Below are 13,856 nucleotides of genomic sequence, written 5' to 3' on the forward strand. Positions count from 1 at the left end.
TTCAAGGATGACTAGAAATGTGTTTATGTGGCTCTCTCAACTCTGAAAACACAGGGAGAGGATGGGGTTGTACAAAGAATATCAATCAATAACATCAGCGTGTCACACTACACGGCCCAGGAAATTTGGAGCCTTTAAAAAACATCCATGCTTCCAGTTGCTTCCTCTTCCTTCCTTCCTTTATGTTCTCAGTCCTGCTGCTTCCTTAATTAAGCCCAGCTCCTGCAGTAGCCAGGTATACCCAGGTAGACTCCAGAGACCGAACTACTCTGTGGCTCAGGAAGGAGCTGGTGTTTCGAGTGGCCTAATTAGATTTGGACTCCGTCTGGAACTCACAATAGAATCTGGGAGACTTTCCCCAGCCTGGATTTCTTGAAAACTGTCATTAGGCCACAGACCAGATGCTGTTGCGGTCCCTGCTCTGTCTCACTGCTCTCTTCTCCCCCTCCTCCACTCCCACAGAACTCTTCATAACTGATGATGAGCTCAAGAAAGTACATGATTTTGAAGAGCAGTGCATAGAGGAATATTTCAGAGAGAAGGACGATCGCTTCAATTCATCCAACGATGAGAGGATACGGGTGACATCAGAAAGGTGTGTGCCTTCACACAGATGCTTCCTGCCACAGGCCACGTTACCAATCGAATTGTTCTCACATCTCCAAAACACAGACCTCTTGCGCTTATCTTTACTGCCCCAGAAAACATGCACCTTCTGAAAGAACAGGACATTTCCTGCTCAGTCAGTTGAGCAAAGTTCCAGCCTTGGAGACCCTGGGCCTTTCCAGGAAATAGTGAAAGCTTCAAGCTAGATGGGAGAATTGATTAAATCTAGAACAGATCTGGCTTGGACCAGAGACTGGAAACTTTTGTCCTAGACATAAAGCAAGGGAGACCCAGACCCAACTTAGGCTCTTCAACAAATTCATGTTTCATACTATGACCATTAAGCATTCTTATCCAGAGGAGAATAACCCCTTGTTTGGCTTATGTGAGTGTCCCATGTCTTCTAGATAAACAAAAACATAGGTCCTGTTAATCAGTGAGAAAAATAGTTGGTATTTTTCCAAGAATTATTTTTGGTTATTTTCTATGATTAAGATGATTAAGAACAAAGAAGTTAATCTATTCAGATTATTGTGTTACTTATCAAATAGCTCTGAAAGCCAACAGACCTATAAGAAAAATCTCCTACACAAACATTAGGACCTGGGCTCTGGTGGTAACACCCACATCACAAGATAGGCATAGCCTCATGTGTACCAGTAACCATGGTGCTGTCAGGGGTAGGGACATTAGGACCACTGGGGCTTGTGTAACTTTAAAAAGTGCAAGCTCCAGATTTACAGAGAGACCTTGTCTCAAAAAATTGAGATGCAACACAACACATATACATGCGTGCACACACATGCGCGCACGCATACACACACACACACACATGCACACAAGCATACACATGCCTGGGAGCACACAGGATAGATATCTAATAGCTCTAGATCTAAACAAACACTCCTATGGTTTCTTGTGTCTCTTATATTACTTATAGACTAAGAAAACCATCATTCCAAGCTGGTGTATTCATTAGCATTCAAAAGAATACTCAGAGGGTGTCACAAAGAGCTGGTGTAACTATGCTTTAATTGTTTACTCTATAAAGACAGAAAAAGCAAATTGTGAATAGTGTAGAAGGCATAATAGATTGATGACTGCAGTTCGTGTGATGGAACTTCAAAGATCTTAGAAACACTTCTAATTTTCATGAAATGACACTTTCTGTGCCCACATCAAAGATTCTTTATTAACAAAAGTTGAAAAATTTTTTTTGCCTCTTGCTCTTTTTTAGAGAATGCAGCTTATGTACATAGGTATAAGCACATATGCCAATGCGTGATTATATCCATAGGTACCAAGCCAATATTAATAAGGTTTAAGGCTGTGCACAGATTTTATACACAGCTGCCACTACAAAATAGAGAGAGATTTATGATATGCTGTAAAGTAGTTCTCTGGCAAACAGAGGAAGGAGCTGAAATTCTGAAGATCTCTCTCCTTCTGAAGCCTTGGAAAGATGTTTATGAATGGACATACAGACATGTGCTTCCAGAAAATTCTGCCATGTGGGAATATTACCATAGCTGAGACACATTTCCTCGGCATATGTCTTCAGGCCTTTGAAATGCTTTTTGAATTCAGAAATCCACAGGCCTAGGAGGCAAGAAAGGCAGGAAGGGAGAGGAGGTATAGTAAGATGCCAGAAGAGCTTTTCCTCTCTGAAGAACTGAGGCGATGCAGGCCATGTGTCAGCACACGTGAATACACTGTGACCAAGTCAACAATTCCTTCTGGAAAATCCAGGAAGGAACCAGAGTCTCTCACTCCATGTCAGCCAACCCTGCGAGATGAGTGGCTTCTTAGAGTATGAGTGAACGGAGAACCTTGACCTCGCAAGAGGAAGGTGCATGGGCAATAGGAAGACTGGGCTTAAACACCCAGCCTGGCCTCCTGAGCAGGCCCAGGGCTGCAAACCCAGGCCTTGTTTTTCTTCTATGGCTTCTGTTTATTTTGAAGTTTTGCTGTGATTACTGTTGGGTTCTTTGCATTTCTAAGAAAACCAAAAACTAGTATCTTGCAACAATGGAACAAGTATGCAGCACAATAGACATGCCCCAGGATGCATCTGAACTGGCTGCCTCAGTATCCTCCAGGAGATCCTTTCTGAGTGGAGTGGCAGGTGATGCTATCTGTCTCTTAATAGAGACAGAGAGAGAGCTGTATGTGAGTGTGTCTGTGTGTAGAGACATTAGCAGAGATGTTTGTGTCTGTGTTTCCCTGTCAATTGTACACAGTCCGTATAACAGAGAGAATATTATATAATCCCACCTTCATGTAGACTGCAGAGATCTGAAAGCAGAAAGCACCAAGAGCTTATTCTCTTCCTATGGGCATGTGGCTCCTCTCATCTCCCCTATACCCTGTTGTCAGCACCCTCTGAGTTAATCTGAAATGAACCTTTCCCCTCCTAGAGATTCGAGGGACGGAAAGCTGAAGACAGTTTCTTTCCATATAGCATCGTGATTTCCACAATGGCCTTTTTTCTCTCTTTGACTTTGTCATTGTATGTGTCTATCTCCTTAGGGATTCCTGTTCATTTATAAATTCTTATCAACTGTGTTTGCATTCTGTTGCTTAAGTTATTTGACCATAATCAGCACTGGGTGGCTGCAATCATGACTGAAAATCCTTGGTGGGCTCTATGTGTTCATTCATATGTGGAGGTCAGAAGACAGCTTGCAGGAGTGGGTTCTCCCTTCTACCATGTACATCCCAAGAATCAAACTCAGGTCATCGGACTTGGTGGCAAGCGCCTTTGCCTATTGGTCCCAAACTTTTCAAGGAAAAAAAAAATAAGTTTAAAAGAAAGTGTCTAGTTACAGAAGAAAAGTAAAGTAAATTTGACCCTAGGTCCTTTTGGGATGCTAGCTTCTACACTAAGCCCCTCACAGTTAGGTCCAGGCCCTCATCAGTAGTCAGGCTACTGAGCGGTTAGATGGTTAACCACAGCCAAAGCGATGGATGGAAATGGATTAACACTCACCAGTACTATTTTCTACAAAACTTAACACAACAACCACTAGGAGTACAGAGAAGTCATGAAATTGGTTAAAAATAGTTCTTGAGCTGGGTATGCTGTTGTTTTCCTTTAATCCCAGCACCCAGGATGCAGAGGCAGACAAATCTTTATGAGTTCAAGGTCAACCTGGTCTATAAAGTAAGTTCTGCTGGGCAGTGGTGGCACACGCCTTTAATCCCAGCACTTGGAAGGCAGAGGCAGGCAGATTTCTGAGTTCGAGGCCAGCCTGGTCTACAGAGTAAGTTCCAGGACATCCAGAGCTATACAAAAAAAAAAACAAAACCCTGTCTCAAAAAAACAAAAACAAACAAACAAACAAAAAATCCAGGATAGCCAGAGTTACATAGATAGACCCTGCACATTTTTTTTCAGCCCCTTTGCAGATGGCTTCCAGCTCTGGTTCTACTTTTTAAGTCTGTGCTGTTTTGTTCCTAGGACTCCCATCAGACATTTCCTAGTGTACCTATAGAGCTGCTCTGTCCTGCATCCCAGCTTCCTTACATTCATGTTGGATTTCCGGTCTATGTCCAGCTGACCTCCTTTGTGAGGCCTCAACTATGATGTGGAGTCCTGGGCCTGAAGGGCGGTAGACCAAGAGGCCCTACCACCCAGGCTATGGCACATAGACATTTCTCAGCCCTTGGACCAGTGCTCACATGTAATCATGGCAAAACAGCACCATTATCCCCTTCTGATATCAGCCTTATTTATATCCACTGAGCTCCACAAAGAACAGCAGGAGAATAGCTATTTTGCTTCTTCTTCTTCTTCTTCTTCTTCTTCTTCTTCTTCTTCTTCTTCTTCTTCTTCTTCTTCTTCTTCTTCTTCTTCTTCTTCTTCTTGTTCTAGTGCTTCTAGGACACAGTACATGGGGGATGCTGCACTGAAAGCTAAAAGCCCCTGAATTATGGCAGGCACGGTAGAGCTTGCTGGCCATCCCAGCAGTTCAGGAGGCTGAGGTAGGAGTGTCACTGGGTGATCAAGTGCAGCCTGTACAACATAGAGTGACTACTTTTAAGAATTACTAAAACTATAGGAAACCAGTGGGTTAGATCATTTCCAAAGTGTCTTCAAAAGTATTCAGATCCTGTGATCCTCAGTAGCAGCAGGAATGTTACTCTCTCCCCTTCAGCCTCTTCCTCTACTTATAACCCTCCTGATTCTGTCTTGGAGTAGCGCACAGCTTTGATATCTTCTAGCATGATCCTCCAACTCCCCCAGCAGAGGAACCCACCCAAGTGACTCTTATTCTTTGCTTCTCATACAGGGTGGAGAACATGTCCATGAGGCTGGAGGAAGTTAATGAGAGAGAACATTCCATGAAGGCTTCACTCCAGACAGTGGACATCCGGCTAGCACAGCTGGAGGACCTCATCGGGCGCATGGCCACAGCCCTGGAACGCCTGACCGGTCTAGAGCGGGCAGAGTCTAACAAGATCCGCTCAAGGACCTCCTCAGACTGCACAGATGCAGCCTACATCGTCCGCCAGAGCAGCTTCAACAGCCAGGAAGGGAACACCTTCAAACTTCAAGAGAGTATAGACCCTGCAGGTGAGGAGACCATGTCCCCAACTTCTCCAACCTTAATGCCCCGTATGCGAAGCCATTCTTTCTATTCAGTCAATGTGAAAGACAAAGGTGGTATAGAAAAGTTGGAAAGCATTTTCAAAGAAAGGTCCCTGAGCTTACACCGAGCTACTAGCTCCCACTCAGTAGCAAAGGAACCCAAAGCTCCTACAGCCCCTGCAAACACCTTGGCCATTGTTCCTGACTCCAGAAGACCATCGTCATGCATAGACATCTATGTCTCTGCCATGGATGAGCTCCACTGTGATATAGACCCTCTGGATAATTCCATGAACATCCTTGGGCTGGGCGAGCCAAGCTTTTCAGCTCTAGCACCTTCCTCAGCCCCCTCAAGTAGTGCCTATGCAACCCTCGCACCTACAGACCGACCTCCAAGTAGGAGCATTGATTTCGAAGACCTCACCTCCATGGACACTAGATCATTTTCTTCAGACTATACCCACCTCCCAGAATGCCAAAACCCCTGGGACACAGACCCTCCAACGTACCATACCATCGAGCGTTCCAAGAGTAGCCGCTACCTAGCCACCACGCCCTTTCTTCTGGAAGAGGCCCCCATTGTAAAATCCCATAGCTTTATGTTTTCTCCTTCAAGGAGTTACTACGCCAACTTTGGGGTGCCCGTGAAAACAGCAGAATACACAAGTATTACAGACTGTATTGACACAAGGTGTGTCAATGCCCCCCAAGCAATAGCTGACAGAGCCACCTTCCCCGGAGGTCTTGGAGACAAAGTGGAAGACTTATCTTGTTGCCACCCTGAGCGAGAAGCAGAGCTGAGCCATCCCAGCTCTGACAGTGAGGAAAATGAGGCCAGAGGCCGGAGAGCTGCCAATCCCATATCCTCTCAGGAGGCTGAAAATGCAGACAGAACCCTCTCCAACAACATCACAGTTCCCAAGATAGAGCGCGCCAACAGCTACTCGGCAGAGGAGCCAAACGTGCCATATGCACATACCAGAAAGAGCTTCTCCATCAGTGACAAGCTTGATAGACAGAGGAACACAGCGAGCCTCCGAAATCCCTTCCAGAGAAGTAAGTCCTCCAAGCCAGAAGGCCGAGGGGACAGCCTATCCATGAGGAGACTGTCTAGAACATCAGCTTTCCATAGCTTTGAAAGCAAGCACAACTAAACCATCTTACCATGTGTTGCAGGAGGCTCGAGAATCCAGCACTAAAATTCTCCCCAATGCCCACCACGTTCCCCCTTTCTTGAGTTAGACCTGCTTTATTCTTAGCTGAGCAAAAACAATGGGAGACATTAACTCAAAGGTAACCTCTGGGCTACAGATCAAGCAAGCATTCCATCTGGCCCAGTTCAAAACACAGGGGTTGAAGCATGTTCCTATCTGTTGGGCAGGGAGGGGTAAAGACGACAGACGGGGGCTAGAGATAAATGGGTGTCACCAGGCATCACAGAAAGCCATGAGCTCTGGGGAGCCAATGGGCTTCAGCACTCCATGCCAACAGGCATCATGGGATTTCGGCCCCGTTATCAAGAGTCGAGGGCTAAATTGCAAAATGAAATAAGAATAGACAGCGTACAAGATGAGATATTCTAAACTTCCATTCTGTTTTCTTTTCACATTGGTTCCATCACTGGTGACTGATGAAGAACATCCTTTTTATTCAGTATAAGCCGGCAGCAAGCAGTTCTACCTAACGTCCCACATCCTTCTCATGCCAACACTTCTGTAATTGGTCATTATAAAGAAAACCAAGGTAACAGTCATATATACAGTTCACCTGTCTCTTATCTATCCACTTCTGGTGCCACAACTGTTTATCTCTTTAGAAGAAAATAAGGGAACAGAAAAAAAAATGCCTTTTTTTTTGTCTTGCGATCAAAATGAAAGAAGAATTGATGTTGAAAGCAAAAGTCATATGATTTATAATATACCACAGGCAATCAAGTATAGTCAAGTAAGCTCAGGATGAATGTACTCAGATAATTTTATATTTTTAAGTTATTTTGTATCTCACCTGTCATCAAAGAATTCACTCATCAAATATGTAATATTGAACTTTAAGAAAAAGGTGGGAAGATCTAACATTAAGTTGCCAGTGGGATGTTGTTATAGTCTCACCATTCATAGTGTGTGACGCTGCTGTGTGGGCCTTCATCATCTGCATGTCTCCACTATGTCCTTCAGACACCTCCAAGATGTAACTGCCAAATTTCCACACTGCTCATCACGTGACCATTTTGTATTTGAACACATGGTTATATGTGGATATTTTCATACCTAGAGTTTAGCCATCTAATCTGGGCTCAGCATAAATTTAATCAGAGTTTTTCAAGGGCTGGTATCTTTTTTATGGAAATGTTCCAAAGTACTTTTTAAGGAAGTTTAAAAACCATAAATAACCTTAGATTTGACTAGGGGCTTGATATCAACCCAAACCCATCAGTTGCAGGCAAGCCTTGAATATGTTTCTTATTTACAAAGCTATAAAAAAGATACAGTAGGACCAAAATAGAAAGCAAATATACCATATACAGAATTCTATAGTTTATGCTGCTTACATATGCATCCACATACAGACTCATGTTTATACACAGTATATATACAGACACATAGAGATTTCTTAAAAGGCTTTGACTTTCTGTCATCTGATGGTATAACTAAGATTATTTTTTAATGCCCAAGAAGTTTCTCTGGAAAAAGTTTATTGTGCTATTGGACCCATTGTTGAAATTATAATTTGCAAAATTATATATATATATATCTGGTCTTCACCTGTCTTTACACTGAACAAGAACTGCCAAAATGGTTCCCACCCTGTCCTTATCTCCTCCTGTTTGGAAGCACCCATTGTCCTGAGATCCCTTGCACTCTGGTTGCTCTGACACAAAGCTATTATCACCAAATATAATCTGAATAGATGATTGACTCTAAGCCTGTTTTTATTACACCATCTAGAATGGAGGCATACGTTTCTAGAATAGAACCTGGGATAAAGAAATCTTGACCACAAAATTTTGAATTCCTATTTAGATAACTGAACACAAAGTCTTTAAGAAAAGTGATTTGGGGCCAGGAATAGTTAGTGGTAATGTTCACTGTGTGTAATTCCAAGCACATGGGAAGAGGAGGCAGAAAGATGAGGAATTCAGAGTCAGCCTCTGGTATATATCAAGTTCAAGGTCAACAGGGACATGAGACCCTGTTAGAGACAGAGAGAAAGGGAGAGAGGGGAAGAGAGAGAGAGGGCAGAATAAAAAGAAAATGCTTTGAGCTGGGGAGCTGAGACTTGAGCTCAGTGTCACAGCACTTGCTCAACACACTCAAGGCCCTATGTTCTATCTCCAGTGGTTAAAAAAAGGGGGAGGAGAGAGAAAGAGAGAAAGAGAGCGAGAGAGAGAGAGAGAGAGAGAGAGAGAGAGAGAGAGAGAGAGAATTTAATGTTCCTGGTCCCAAGTGTTCCTTGGTTCTTTTCACTGTAGTTCTAAACACCAAGGTTCATATCCCTTAATGAAATCAAGTCAGTACACCACAAAACCTGTAGCCTTTAAATATTTTTGAAAGAAAAAAAAATCTTTTCAGCGAAAGAGTGGCAAGTGTGTATCTGTAAAGAATCCTTTTTCATCCTTGGTATTTAGGCAACACCCAAGCTCTTCATTGATAATTGTGCTAGAGACACTCACTTTCTTATTGGTGATCTCCTTACCAGCAAACATGCTTTGAACCTGAAAAGATATCATTTGTCTCTAAGCTTCCTTGAGCCATGAGTCCCTGCGAGAACCCGATAGAAACTCTGAACCCTCCCACACCCCAAACTCACATCCATGTGAAGCCACACTATAACATTAAGGGGTTCGTGACTCCCCTGCTTCCACGGTGACTGGTGATGATTAAAGAGACTACATTCATTCATCATCAACCATGCTACAACAGGCACTATACACTTCCAGACCATTTCCCTGTGATTCTCAGGAGGGCCAAGTCTCAGCACCAGCGTCTGAACCAAGGTTTCAGCACTTCCACTCTTTAGATTACATATGGCTAGCTGGATGTCCTTGTGCCCTAACATCTTCATGCTTTTGAGTGGCAAGCATTCTCAAAGGCAGAGGCTCTCTGAGGGAATCTGTAGAGGAGTCCAAGATGAAACCATCCGCTGGGACAGTAGAGCAGGATACCACGCACTCTAGAGCCTGGTTTGGGGACCTCCTTGGAAACAAGGGAGAGAAAGAACAAGCCTACATGTTTCTGTTTGTTGTGATCGCCTGAGAGAAAGAACATGACCTGGGAAAGGAAACACTTTACAGTCCTGAGCTTTTGTTCTGCATGAAAATTAAGTGCTAACCTCTTTGGTGAAGTGTGCTAAGTCTATAAAAGCCAAATGTAAACAACTGCAGACACAAACTGTGTAGGTCTCCCAAGCCATGTCTTCCCAGTGCACATGTGTGTGTGTTGTTTTCAACCCCACCTCCTTCCATTTCTGGGTTCTCTGTGTACCAATGTGGCATCGATTCTGTGGCCTTGTGCAAACAGCTCGTGTTCAGCTCATTTGTTCCACCATGTCCCTGATGGAGGGGACCTTAATTACCTGCCTCTGTGAATTAAACAGCTCGTGAGTAGCCAGTCATTGAAGGCCATACATAAAGAAAGTCATGGAGGGCTCAAGGAAGAGATAGCCTGTTTAATCATCTGCTTCATAGGTGCCAATTTTTATATACTACGATGTGTAATGATTTGTTCCAAATTGCTTGCTTGTTCCTTTTGGGAAAGAAATGAATGTTTTATAAAGATGGCCATGAAGGTTTCTTGATTAACCGCCATATTTTATACTTACAGTTAGAAACTGGTAGATTTGAATGGAGTGCTAGAAAACAAGAGGATAATTGTCATGGGCAGTCTGTGTGTGTGTAAGCCAAGAGGAGGGTAGTCAGAAGGTGGCACTTTAGAGAACTGGATGTTTCTTTAAAGTTGAAGCGTCCAGGGCCAGTTACTATTTAGCACTTTGAAAGTTCCCCCTTTAAAATATATATATGCATATACCAGAATAATGAAATAGGGGGGGTGTACTTGTGGAAACACAAAATGTGTTTCTTCTGAATGTTACAATTGTATTTTTAAATCTGGTCTCTATAGATAACATTATGGTAGATCACTGGATAGTACGTTTTCTTCTTTTTTTTCTTTTTTTCTGAAGCTGTACAGTCTAATCTTCCTGGATGTTTGGGCTGTTTGATTTCTTTAAAGATAATATACATTATCCAGTTATCCATCATGCTATATCTATAGGCTATGCCATGTGACATATTGGGCAATGCTGTATTATAAAAACACATGTAAACTTATCTGTAACCTGTGTTTAACCCAGCATAGTTGTAGCATGTGGTTGTATTAATGAACGTTACAGGACAGCTTTATAATCATTTATAAATCTGTAACATTCAATAAAGAAGCACATGTGGCAAGGATTAATTATGCTCCCATTTCCATGTTTTTAGCAGCCTCTAGTAATAGGCACTTCTGTTCCTGATCTCTATTACGCTCTTCGCATCCCTCAGACCCTCATAGAAACCGTATATAAGCTGATGTGCCTCTGCTACCGGGTCCCACGAGCTGGGAGAGGCAAGTGTGGTTTTGTGTCAGACAAACTGGTGTGTTACGCAAAAGACTAGGCAGCAAATGAACTTAAACAGTTTAAAACTCCAGTGGAATTAGCGGTCTGTTTGCATCTGCTGACTCCATACGGAAGCAGTGTACAGTGTTTTATAAATCCGTTCATTCAGGAGCACTGCCTGCTGTAGATAAAGTGATGTTATTGTTTAGGTGGCTATACATTTGGCCTACATATTGCATCCAACTTGCTAATCTTTACCATACCAATGAGACTCTAAGGAAGTAATTCCTCCCAGGACCCAGTCTTAATTTTGTGTCAGCACAATGCACACTGGCCTTTCTGTCCCTTTACCTTCGTACGGCACTTAACGTTTTACGCTGCTTGTCTGCTGCGATTCTTAAGCCATTTAACGAGTCACTCAGATTGCTCGGCTTCTTAAACTGGGGACTCCTTTCAGTTCTCAAAAGCTGAAAACAAGTAATCAAGGGTTTCTTTTCTCTTATCAATTTGTTTTTTGTAAAGCTCTGCACAAATAAGATGAAATAAAGTATCAACTACAACTTGCAATAGCTAGGGGAGCCAGAGCTGACAAGGCAGCAAGCACCACTCTGGAGTCCTAAGGTCTAGGTGTGGGGGCATCTGTGATATAGGAAAGACGCATCTTGGATTCTTTAGGGCTTCCTGGGTGCAAATTGCTAAACCAGAGATGAAAGTCAAGGTGCACAGTGACAGAGCAGAAATGCACAGATCACTGTGAGCGAGTGGTCCCTTGGTAGTGCATGAGACCTCCCTTCTTGTCCCGTGGCTTTCACACCCTGTGGGTGAGCCAGGCCCAGAGGTGGGAGAGGGGTGATTGTTTGATGAAACACCAGGTGACTCTGAAGAGCTTGTTCTTTCAAGAAGTCGACGCTCGGTTCTTATAAGTCCTTCAACATCTGGAAAGGAATGGATCCAATTTGCACAGTCAAAATGTTCCCAAAATGAGCGGGGGAAACCTTTTCTCAACACCAGCTTTGCCCTACAAGTCCAGCATCCTGTCTCTCAGGTTAGAGTCCATAAAAGAGGGGGCTGGTTCTGACTAAAGAACAACAGCTTTTTCTTTTCTTTTTCAAATGAATTTTACTGAGTGTTGACTGTGCCCTTTGCCCCCGCGATCTCCTTACACTGGTCACCCCTAGTAAAATCGAGATCTACTGATTGCTCTGTGTCACCTAAGAGGGGATATAGGTGACCAGATATCATCCAGATTCATCAAGAGATGAGGATTCCTTTCCTAATTTTCCTGGGAAAACTGGCCATCTTCTGCTGGCAGCACATGATCCTTGCATCATGGTCTTGGAAACTGGACCAACTCTGAGGGGCATCAGTGACGGCCATGACTCTAACCCCCAGGGGAGGCAGATTGCTAAAAATTGTGAGGCACAGGATGAGATTAGCCTTGGGCCTGGGGGCACGGGATTTTTTTTGTTTTGTTTTGTTTTTGTCTCCCTTCTTCCTGTTTTTTATTAGTTCAAAGCTAGCTCTTCCTACCCACCCCACCCCACCCTCCGCCCCCATCCCGAATGTGAGTGTGAGACTAACAGACTCACCCATTACCTCATATCCCTATGCCTAACACAGTAATCTCAAACATCAACTACACAGAAGAAGCCAGATGTTCTGAATTTGACCCACGTCTGTTTGTCCATCTGACTTCTCCTCCTGCACCCAAGTTCTTAAGGTGGCTGGTGTGGCACATGGCACCTCCAATTCTGAACTGCCCATCTGGCTCCTGAAGGCTCTCTATGTCTTCACCATCTTCCCACACATGGTCAGAACCAGTTGTCTGCCTCTCTGTGAAGGGATTGCAAACTCAATCCGAGACCCACATCTAGAAATACAAGAGCAGGATTTGTTAGGCCTGAGAGCATATACACATTTCACAGAAAGACTCAAATGTGGGTTTCCACCTCCTGTGCTAGTCACACACATGTGTCTGCCCGCAGTATTCCTAATGGCTGACATGGAGGCGTCTGATTTGGAGCCAAATTCATGATTTTCACACAGTTAGCAAACACATCAAATACAGAATTTCAAGTGGGGAGAAGCAATTTGCCCTATCAGGGGTGACGCTTGGATCACTTCCATGTATGTTGATTAGCATGTTTTTCTGGATCCAAACCAGTGTGAGGGAGACTCAGAGGAAGATGTCGTAGCATGTGAAGACTTACCTGCTTCCTGTCACTGGAACATCTGACCTGAGTTCCTATTGCTGCTACCGCTGTGTAAGACAGTCTGTGTAGTCAGTAAACAATTCCATAGCCATTTCATAACCTAGCCCTTAGATTCACACTGTAAATGCTCTAACCATAGTTTATAATGGGGGAAGTTATTCAGATACCGTTTTTAAATGAATTCCTATAAATACAATGATTTTGAAATTGGGTTTACTAACTACATATACATCTTTTCCTTCTTTCATGTATGGATAGACAGAGGTTTGCATATCTACTGACACTATGAATATATCTATATATATCTAGAGGAACTGTTCTTTTTTAAAGGTCTCTCACTGGATTCACAATGCACTTTGAGCTTGTCTGTTTAGATATATAATTTGAAGCAGAAGTTGGCAGATACTACAGGCAACGAACTTTCTGGAATTTCTGTAACAAATGTTTTGCAATAAAAAAAAAATACAAATAGTTTAAAACATGACTCAGACTTCCTTGTGCATTTATGTGTCTATCTGTTCTCCATTATTCTCATGTTAAAGTCCCCAGTGGTTCCTAGGGAATTGTTGCCTGAGGCTCCATGACTTAGTCATTTTGGAAAAGTAGAAATTACAAACTCTTTTAACTATGGGGTGTGTTTACAGGCAATGAATAGATATTATAGGCCAATGTGGTGTTTAAAAAAAAAAAGAAACATTTTCAAATTGACATATATCACATCTCATCCTAAATTTCTGATACCTTCAAGAAATATGAAAACTGCTGGGCAGTGGTGGCACACGCCTTTAATTCCAGCACTTGGGAGGCAGAGGCAGGTGGATTTCTGAGTTCAAGACCAGCCTAGTCTACAA

The 13,856-nt window shown here is 43.1% G+C and overlaps 1 protein-coding gene across 21 annotated transcripts in view; it reads left to right on the plus strand.

Annotated features, from left to right (window-relative positions):
- Trpm3 (transient receptor potential cation channel subfamily M member 3) overlaps window positions 1-13,489 on the plus strand; it is a 934,047-nt gene extending 920,558 nt beyond the window's left edge. For 9 of the 21 annotated variants that reach the window (XM_031389929.1, XM_031389934.1, XM_031389931.1 and 6 more), the window contains 2 exons: window positions 463-595; window positions 4,899-8,112. In XM_031389929.1, coding sequence (XP_031245789.1) covers window positions 463-595; window positions 4,899-6,351 — 1,586 coding nt within the window. In that variant the 3' untranslated portion in view covers window positions 6,352-8,112. Of the gene's footprint in view, window positions 1-462; window positions 596-4,898 lie in introns of all 21 variants that reach the window. The other 12 variants (XM_031389943.1, XM_031389945.1, XM_031389942.1 and 9 more) reach the window with 5 other exon arrangements.
- The last annotated feature ends 367 nt before the right edge of the window (window positions 13,490-13,856 follow it).

This window comes from Mastomys coucha, unplaced genomic scaffold, assembly GCF_008632895.1.
Source record: "Mastomys coucha isolate ucsf_1 unplaced genomic scaffold, UCSF_Mcou_1 pScaffold21, whole genome shotgun sequence".
Lineage (NCBI taxonomy): Eukaryota > Metazoa > Chordata > Mammalia > Rodentia > Muridae > Mastomys > Mastomys coucha.